General features: G+C 46.1%; 1 protein-coding gene across 1 annotated transcript in view; it reads right to left on the reverse strand.

The window, feature by feature from the left end:
• Positions 1-10,828, reverse strand: part of atp10a (ATPase phospholipid transporting 10A) — a gene marked incomplete at its 3' end in the record, with an annotated part of 120,931 nt that overhangs the window by 63,672 nt on the left and 46,431 nt on the right. Inside the window, 3 exon segments of the mRNA XM_084172116.1 lie at positions 7,416-7,610; positions 8,142-8,365; positions 10,172-10,424. Coding sequence (XP_084028242.1) covers positions 7,416-7,610; positions 8,142-8,365; positions 10,172-10,424 — 672 coding nt within the window.

Consider the following 10,828-nt stretch of genomic DNA (forward strand, 5'->3'; position numbering starts at 1 on the left):
GGTACCGGTACCGGGTCAATATACAGGCTATATACAGGGGGTACCAGTACCGGGTCAATATACAGGCTATATACAGGGGGTACCGGTACCGGGTCAATATACAGGCTATATACAGGGGGTACCGGTACGGGGTCAATATACAGGCTATATACAGGGGGTACCGGTACCGAGTCAATATACAGGCTATATACAGGGGGTACCGGTACCGAGTCAATATACAGGCTATATACCGGGGGTACCGGTACCGGGTCAATATACAGGCTATATACAGGGGGTACCGGGTCAATATACAGGCTATATACAGGGGGTACCGGTACCAGGTCAATATACAGGCTATATACAGGGGGTACCAGTACCGGGTCAATATACAGGCTATATACAGGGGGTACCGGTACCGGGTCAATATACAGGCTATATACAGGGGGTACCAGTACCGAGTCAATATACAGGCTATATACAGGGGGTACCGGTACCGGGTCAATATACAGGCTATATACCGGGGATACCGGTACCGGGTCAATATACAGGCTATATACAGGGGATACCGGTACCGGGTCAATATACAGGCTATATACAGGGGATACCGGTACCGGGTCAATATACAGGCTATATACAGGGGGTACCGGGTCAATATACAGGCTATATACAGGGGGTACCGGTACCAGGTCAATATACAGGCTATATACAGGGGGTACCAGTACCGGGTCAATATACAGGCTATATACAGGGGGTACCGGTACCGGGTCAATATACAGGCTATATACCGGGGGTACCGGTACCGGGTCAATATACAGGCTATATACAGGGGGTACCGGTACCGAGTCAATATACAGGCTATATACAGGGGGTACCGGTACCGAGTCAATATACAGGCTATATACCGGGGATACCGGTACCGGGTCAATATACAGGCTATATACCGGGGGTACCGGTACCGGGTCAATATACAGGCTATATACAGGGGGTACCGGTACCGGGTCAATATACAGGCTATATACAGGGGGTACCGGTACCGGGTCAATATACAGGCTATATACAGGGGATACCGGTACCGAGTCAATATACAGGCTATATACAGGGGGTACCGGTACCGAGTCAATATACAGGCTATATACAGGGGGTACCGGTACCGAGTCAATATACAGGCTATATACCGGGGATACCGGTACCGGGTCAATATACAGGCTATATACCGGGGGTACCGGTACCGGGTCAATATACAGGCTATATACAGGGGGTACCGGTACCGGGTCAATATACAGGCTATATACAGGGGATACCGGTACCGAGTCAATATACAGGCTATATACAGGGGGTACCGGTACCGAGTCAATATACAGGCTATATACAGGGGGTACCGGTACCGAGTCAATATACAGGCTATATACAGGGGGTACCGGTACCGAGTCAATATACAGGCTATATACAGGGGGTACCGGTACCGAGTCAATATACAGGCTATATACAGGGGGTACCGGTACCGAGTCAATGTGCGGGGGCACCGGTTAGTTGAGGTAACTGGGGTAAAGTGTACATGTAGGTAGAGTTATTACAGTGACTATGCATAGATAATAAACAGAGAGTAGCAGCAGCGTAAAAGAGAGGTGGGGGGGGGGCAATGCAAATAGTCTGGGTAGCAATTTGATTAGATGTTCAGGAGTCTTATGGCTTGGGGGTAGAAGCTGTTTAGAAGCCTCTTGGCTAGACGCTCCGGTACCGCTTGCCGTGCGGTAGCAGAGAGAACAGTCTATGACTAGGGTGGCTGGAGTATTTGACCATTTTTAGGGCCTTCCTCTGACACCGCCTGGTATAGAGGTCCTGGATGGCAGGAAGCTTGGCCCAAGTGATGTACTGGGCCGTACGCACTACCCTCTGTAGTGCCTTGCGGTCGGAGGCCGAGCAGTTGCCATACCAGGCAGTGATGCAACCAGTCAGGATGGTGCAGCTGTAGAACCTTTTGAGGATCTGAGGACCCATGCCAAATCTTTTCAGTCTCCTGAGGGGGAATAGGTTTTGTCGTGCCCTCTTCACAACTGTCTTGGTGTGCTTGGACCATGTTAGTTTGTTGGTGATGTGGACACCAAGGAACTTGAAACTCTCAACCTGCTCCACTACAGCCAGTCGATGAGAATGGGGGCGTGCTCAGTTCTCTTCTTTTTCCTGTTGTCCACAATAATCTCCTTTGTCTTGATCACGTTGAGGGAGAGGTTGTTGTCCTGGCACCACACGGCCAGGTCTCTGACCTCCTCCCTATAGGCTGTCTCGTCGTTGTCGGTGATCAGGCCTACCACTGTTGTGTCATCGGCAAACTTAATGATGGTGTTGGAGTCGTGCCTGGCAATGCAGTCATGGGTGAACAGGGAGTACAGGAGGGGACTGAGCACACACCCCTGAGAGGCCCCCTTGTTGAGGATCATCGTGGCAGATGTGTTATTACCTACCCTTACCACCTGGGGGCGGCCCGTCAGGAAGTCCAGGATCCAGTTGCAGAGGGAGGTCTTTAGTCCCAGGGTCCTTAGCTTAGTGATGAGCTTTGAGGGCACTATGGTGTTGAACGCTGTGCTGTAGTCAACAAATAGCATTCTCACATAGGAGTTCCTTTTGTCTGGGTGTGAAAGGGCAGTGTTGAGCGCAATATAAATTGCATCATCTGTGGATCTGTTGGGGCGATATGCAAATTGGAGTGGGTCTAGGGTTTCTGGGATAATGGTGTTGATGTGTGCCATGACCAGCCTTTCAAAGCACTTCATGGCTACAGACGTGAGTGCTACGGGTCGCTACAGACGTGAGTGCTACGGGCATTTAGGCAGGTTACCTTATTGTCCTTGGGCACAGGGACTATGGTGGTCTGCTTGAAACATGTTGGTATTACAGATTCAGACAGGGAGAGGTTGAAAATGTCAGTGAAGACACTTGCCAGTTGGTCAGCACATGCTTGGACTACACGTCCTGGTAATCCGTCTGGCCCTGCGACCTTGTGAATGTTGACCTGTTTAAAGGTCTTAATCACATTGGCTACGGAGAGCGTGATCACATAGTCATCCGGAACAGCTGGTGCTCTCATGCATGCTTCAGTGTTGCTTGCCTCGAAGCGAGCATAGAAGTGGTTTAGCTCGTCTGGAAGTCTTGTGTCACTGGGCAGCTCGCGGCTGTGCTTCCTTTTGTAGTCTGTAGTAGTTTTCAAGCCCTGCCACATCCGACGAGCGTCAGAGCCAGTGTAGTACGATTCGATCTTAGTGACTGATGTGGCGTACTCAATGCCATCGGAAGAATCCCGGAACATATTCCAGTCTGTGCTAGCAAAACAGTCCTGTAGCTTCTGCTTCATCTGATCACTTTTTTATTAACCGAGTCACTGGTGCTTCCTGCATTAGTTTTTGCTTGTAGTCAGGAATCAGGAGGATAGAATTATGGTCAGATTTGCCAAATGGAGGGCGAGGGAGAGCTTTGTATGCGTCTCTGTGTGTGGAGTAAAGGTGGTCTAGAGTTATTTCCTCTGGTTGCACATTTAACATGCTGGTAGAAATTAGGTAGAACGGATTTAAGTTTCCCTGCATTAAAGACATGAAGGTCAGTCAATTAGGAACATTTTAATAACTTTGAAAGTTTCTTCAAGTGCAGTCGGAAAAACCATCAAGCGCAAGGATGAAACTGGCTCTCATGAGGACTGCCACAGGAAAGGAAGACCCAGAGTTACCTCCGCTGCAGAGGATACGTTCATTAGAGTTACCAGCCTCAGAACTTGCAGCCCAAATAAATGCTTCACAGAGTTCAAGTAACAGACACATCTCAACATCAACTGTTCAGAGTGGACTGTGTGAATCAGGCCTTCATGGTCGAATTGCTGCAAAGAAACCACTACTAAAGGACACCAATAATAAGAAGAGACTTGCTTGGGCCAAGAAACACGAGCAATGGACATTAGACCGGTGGAAATGTGTCCTTTGGTCTGGAGTCCAAATGTGCGATTTTTTGTTACAACCGCCGTGTCTTTGTGAGACGCGGTGTGGGTGAATGGATGATCTCCGCATGTGTTTTTCCCACTGTAAAGCATGGAGGAGGAGGTGTGATGGTGCTTTGCTGGTGATACTGTCTGTGATTTATTTAGAATTCAAGGCACACTTAACCAGCATGGCTACCACAGCATTCTGCAGCGATACGCCATCCCATCTGGTTTGGGCTTAGTGGGACTATCATTTGTTTTTCAACAGGACAATGACCCAACACACCTCCAGGCTGTGTAAGGGCTATTTTACCAAGAAGGAGAGTGATGGAGTGCTGCATCAGATGACCTGGCCTCCACAATCACCCGACCTCAACCCAAATGAGATGGTTTGGGATGAGTCAGACGGCAGAGTGAAGGAAAAGCAGCCAACAAGTGCTCAGCATATGTGGGAACTCCTTCAAGACTGTTAGAAAAGCATTCCAGGTGAAGCTTGTTGAAACAATGCCAAGAGTGTGCAAAGCTGTCATCAAGGTAAAGGGTGGCTATTTGAATAATCTCAAATATATTTTGATTTGTTTAACACATTTTTGGTTACTACATGATTCCATATGTGTCATTTCATAGTTTATGTCTTCACTATTATTCTACAATGTAAGAAAAAGTAAAAATAAAGAAAAACCCTTGAATGAGCAGGTGTTGTAAACCTTTTGCCAGAAGTGTGTTTCTCTAGATGTTTTTGGTTGATGGCAAAGCCATAAAGCCTCTGCTACTAAGCACAGATAAAAATATTTAGAATTAATTCCTGAATTAAAATGCTTTAGTCGATGATTTTGCTCTTCACCCGCAGTCACTTAGTCCTACTCCTGACCGGTCACTTAGTAACCTAGTCCTACGTGGCCATGGCTTTCTATATAAAGCAGGCAGACCGGCAGCAAGGCATTCAGTTACTGTTCGATTGAACGTTAGAATGGGCAAAACGAGTGACCTGAGCGACTTTGGGAGTGGTATGATTGTCGGTGCCAGGCATGCCGGTTCCAGTATGTCTGAAACGGACGACCTCCTGGGCTTTTCACGCACAACGGTGTCTAGGGTTTACAAACAGTGGTGTGGCAGTCAGAAAAACATCCAGTCAGCAGCAGTCCTGTGGGTGAAAACAGCTCGTTAATGAGAGGTCGAAGGAGAATGGCAAGAATGGTGCAAGCTAACAGGCTGGTCACAAACAGGCCAATAACGGCACAGTACAACAGTGGTGTGCAGAACGGCCTCGCGGAGCGCACAACTCGTCTGTCCTTGTCAAAGACGGGCCATTGCAGCAGACAATCAACACCGGGTTCCACTCCTATCGGCTAAAAACAAGAAGAAGTGATTCCAGTGGACACGCGATCACCATCAGTGGACAATTGAGGACTGGAAAAACGTCACCTGGTCCGACGAATCCCAGTTCCTGTTGCGTCATGCTGATGGCAGAGTCAGGATTTGGTGTAAGCGTCCCGAGTCCATGGCCCCATCCTGCCTGGTGTCAACGGTACAGGCTGGTGGCGGTGGTGTAATGGTGTGGGGAATGTTTTCCTGGCACAGGTTAGGTCCCTTGATACCAATTGTGAAACGTTTCCATGCTCCGAAGAATGCAGGCTGTTCTGGAGGCAAAGGAGGGTCCGACCCGGTACTAAACTGGCCACTGAGTGATTATTATGTATGAGTGTACAAAACATTAAGAACACCTGCCCCGGGGAAACAGGTAAAATAATGACTTAATCCTTGATACCATTGAGTTGGATTGTCTCTGTGTGCCATTCAGAGGGTGAATGGGCAAGACAAAAGATTTAAGTGCCTTTGCTCAGTTGGTAGAGCATGGCGTTTGCAACGCCAGGGTTGTGGGTTTGATTCCCACGGGGGGCCAGTATAAAAAAATTATGTATGCACTCACAAACTGTAAGTCGCTCTGGATAAGAGCGTCTGCTAAATGACTAAAATGTAAATGTAAATGTTTGAACGGGGTATGGTAGTAGGTGCCAGGCGCACCGGTTTGTGTGAAGAACTGCAACGCTGCTGGATTTTTCTTAACGCTCAATAGTTTCCCGTGTGTATCAAGAATGGCACACCACCCAAAGGACAACCAGCCAACTTGACACACAAAAAAAATGATGAGCATGCTTTGTAATGTTTTTAAAACAATACATTTATTAGTAAGAAGTACAATTTCATCATGTATTAGTAAAAAGTAATGTGGTATACTGCTCAATTTCATCATGTATTAGTAAAAAGTAATGTGGTATACTGCTCAATTTCATCATGTATTAGTAAAAAGTAATGTGGTATACTGCTCAATTTCATCATGTATTAGTAAAAAGTAATGTGGTATACTGCTCAATTTCATCATGTATTAGTAAAAGGTAATGTGTTATACTGCTCAATTTCATCATGTATTAGTAAAAGGTAATGTGGTATACTGCTCAATTTCATCATGTATTAGTAAAAAGTAATGTGGTATACTGCTCAATTTCATCATGTATTAGTAAAAAGTAATGTGGTATACTGCTCAATTTCATCATGTATTAGTAAAAAGTAATGTGGTATACTGCTCAATTTCATCAATTTTTTTGTGACCTGAGACCTTCACCCAAAATATCAGATGAGACAAAATGTTCAGCTGCCCCTTTGAGGGCGGGAGGTTACGGTGATACCGGGGCCACTCGAGTCCATGTCGTGTGTCTGTGTGTGAGATTTGGTGTGTGACTAGTAGTAGACTGCGTCAACTCGCTATCAGTTGAAGCAGCAGATTCCAAATAACATTGAAAAACAACCGAGCTTGTGAACACATTGTAAAAAGCCATGAAACTGGAGGACAAAGTCTCACTGTGTTGACTTGAGTAAATTAGGCCATATTTTATATTTTATTCTCCTCCAATATGAATCTATCAGCACAAAGCTGTGTATTTCTTTGTGCGATTAGCAGCTATGAAACAAAACAGCAGAAATACTATGAAAACAGCCACTGCAGCATTTTTTCTACAAGAAGTCATAACATTTACATTTACGTCATTTAGCAGACGCTCTTATCCAGACTCGGGAGACTAGACCACAGCGCCACTCGGGAGACTAGACCACTGCGCCACTCGGGAGACTAGACCACTGCGCCACTGCGTAACTCGCACATATGCTCACACTAGACTTTAGGCGATTTTTATTCCCAAATGCGGATGTAATGCTCGCACTGTAGAGCCCTGCAAATTGACTATCCGCCAGCGTGGCTGGTGAAATAGACACTCATACCCGCCAATACCAAATCTACCCGCATTTGGCGGGTGTTCATTTTATGCCCTGGCCAGCATCCCTGTGGATGCTTGACACCTTGTAGAGTCCATGCCCCGATAAATTGAGGTTGTTCTGAGGGCAAAAGGGGGGTGCAACTCAATATTAGGAAGGTGTTCCTAATGTTTTGTCCACTCACTGTATATACAGGGCCTACCTTCTGCCGGGGCTGGTTAGGTGATGACACCACCACGGTGTTACAGATGGTGAGAGCGATGAAGAAGTCGATGATGTCAGTGAGGTCAGAGGGCAGCTGAGACAGGGATTGGCTGTGGAACGTCTTGAAGGTCATCTGGCTGCTGCAGTGGTTGACCTTGTCCAGGAGCTGGGGATCAGGGGTGATGTCCTTCTCCTATTGAAGAGAGAGAAGAGGTTCAGAAGAACGTTTGTCATTTTCAGGTCATGGAAATGTGTCTTTTTTTTGCCTTTAACCCACCTCCACGAGAAACCTACACACTGAAACATACCCCAGAATCAGCTATGCCTTGTTAAAGGGAACAACGGCAGGAAAAGGCATCTAGGATACTTAGAATCCCACCAGATTTGACTCATCTGACTTAAGATTGTAACCAACGACCCTCTGGTTGCATGCTGTCCTCAACGTCTGCTTGGCTACCTGCTGTGCTAAGCTCCATACTGTAGATACCTCCAACTCAACTCTGGACCTTCAAGCCAGTTCCACTGCTTTGTTTCCATTCTTCCCCTCTAATCAGGGACTGATTTAGACCTGGGACACCAGGTGGTGTGTAATAAATTATCAGGTAGATCAAAAAACCAGCAGTACTCGGAACCTCGTTGGGTAAGATTGGAATACCCCTGATGTAACCAATAGACACAGCTCTGAGCAGTGTGTTGTGTTGAGTAGTAATGGACTGCTACGTACCATGGGGCTGCTGAATGCAGTGTGTTTGGACAGGATGCTGGCCCTCTTGGCTTCAGCCCGGCTGCCAGTCCTGCGGTGGGACTTGGTGCTCTGGGAGCGCAGAACCACCTTGGCAGCACTCTGGTGGCTGGTGACGCTGTCCCGTCTGGGCAAGGTGCCACCGTGGGACGTACAGTCCTCCTCCTCTGAGTCCACCAGGTCCTGGTACATGGCCAGACGCCTCGCTGGGTAGGACAGACACAACGACAGAATATTATAATACAAAACGGCTACTAGAGAGTGCAGACTTCCTCATTCCTAGATAAACAACAGCAGTGTGATCTAGCAGACTGCAGCGTGAGATGGGTCGTGTTCATTAGGCCACGCAATATAAAACGTTGTAAAAAAATTTGCAGCAGAAATTAGGTTCTCTTATACACTACCGGTCAAAGGTTTGGACACACCTACTCATTCAAGGGTTTTTCTTTATTTTTACTATTTTCTACATTGTAGAATAATAGTGAAGACATCAAAACTATGAAATAACACATTTGGAATCATGTTGTAACCAAAAAAGTGTTAAACAAATCAAAATATATTTTATATTTTAGATTCTTCAAATAGCCACCCTTTGCCTTGATGACAACTTTGCACACTCTTGGCATTCTCTCAACCAGCTTCATGAGGAATCATTTTCCAACAGTCTTGAAGGAGTTCCCACATATGCTGAGCACTTGTTGGCTGCTTTTCCTTCACTCTGCCTCCGACTCATCCCAAACCATCTCAATTTGGTTGAGGTCGGGGGATTGTGGAGGCCAGGTCATCTGATGCAGCACTCCATCACTCTACTTCTTGATCAAATAGCCCTTACACAGCCTGGAGGTCTTTTGGGTCATTGTCCTGTTGAAAAACTAATGATAGTCCCACTAAGCCCAAACCAGATGGGATGGCGTATTGCTGCAGAATGCTGTGGTAGCCATGCTGGTTAAGTGTGCCTTGAATTCTAAATAAATCACAGACAGTGTCACCAGCAAAGCACCATAACACCTCCTCCTCCATGCTTTACGGTGGGAACTACACATGCGGTGATCATCCATTCACCCATACCGCGTCTCACAAAAATCTCCAATTTGGACTCCAGACCAAAGGACACATTTCCACCGGTCTAATGTCCATTGCTCGTGTTTCTTGGCCCAACAAGTCTCTTCTTCTTTTTGGTGTCCTTTAGTAGTGGTTTCTTTGCAGCAATTCGACCATGAAGGCCTGATTCACACAGTCCCCTCTGAACAATTGATGTTGAGATGTGTCTGTTACATGAACTCTGTGAAGCATTTATTTAGGCTGCAATTTCAGAGGCTGGTAAATCTAAAGAACTTATCCTCTGCAGCAGAGGTAACTCTGGGTCTTCCTTTCCTGTGGCGGTCCTCATGAGAGCTAGTTTCATCCTAGCGCTTGATGGTTTTTGCGAATGCACTTTAAGAAACTTTCAAAGTTCTTGAAAAGTTCCGTATTGACTGACCTTCATGTCTTAAAGTAATGATGGAATGTCGTTTCTCTTTGCTTACTTGAGCTGTTCTTACCATAATATGGACTTAGTCTTTTACCAAATAGGGCTATCTTCTGTATACTGATTGGCTCAAACACATTAAGAAGGAAAGAAATTCCACAAATTAACTTTTAAGAAGGCACACCTGTTAATTGAAATGCATTCCAGGTGACTACCTCATGAAGCTGGTTGAGAGAATGCCAAGAGTGTGCAAAGCTGTCATCAAGGCAAAGGGTGGCTATTTGAAGAATCTCATATATATTTTGATTTGTTTAACACTTTTTTGGTTACTACATGATTCCATATGTGTTATTTCATAGTTTTGATGTCTTCACTATTATTCTACAATGTAGAAAATAGTAAAAATAAAGAAAAACCCTTGAGTAGGTGTTCTAAAAACTTTGACCGGTAGTGTAAGTGCAGGTTGTCCCTCTCTGTTTCAGTCTGTTTGGTGTGTAATGAATACACCCCAGGTCTCCCTCCTAACCCTACAGTATGGTCTCACCGTTGGCATCGTGGCTATACTCCACCCCGGCCACCGTACATCTCCTGAACACCATCTTGTTCTCTGTGAGTGTTCCGGTCTTGTCAGAGAAGATGTACTGCATCTGCCCAAGGTCTTCAGTGATGTTCAGAGCTCTACACTGCAGGTGAGAGTCAGTCTCCTCATCGTACAGGTCTTGGTCCTGATGGATAAAATACACCTGGCAGATCTTCACAATCTCTATCGACACGAACAGAGAGATGGGGATCAGAACCTAGAGGAGAGAGAGATTCCATTACAGACAAAGACTGCGGATGTTTCCCAAATGGCACCCTATATTCCCTATATAGTGCACTACTTACGACCAGCGCCCTATCGGCCATTTGGGAAACACCCTGTGTCTTTGGTGGGAGTGGAAACATTGTAAAAACATTGTGGTGGCTTGTAACTGACAAGGATGTGACGGGAGGGAGACGTCTAACTGATCAACACACTTAGGAACAGGAGAGAACACGACAGATTCCATTTCAGACAAACACTGTGTTTTGTGGGAGACAAAGCTTGTGGTGGCTTGTGCCTGACAAGGTTCTAGACCAGGCGAACCTTTTGGCTCAAGGGCCACATTGAGTTTTTGAAAAACCAAGTGAAGGGCCACATACTATATGCGTGACAAAACAT

Source organism: Coregonus lavaretus (assembly GCF_964263955.1).
Source record: "Coregonus lavaretus genome assembly, chromosome: 11".
NCBI lineage: Eukaryota > Metazoa > Chordata > Actinopteri > Salmoniformes > Salmonidae > Coregonus > Coregonus lavaretus.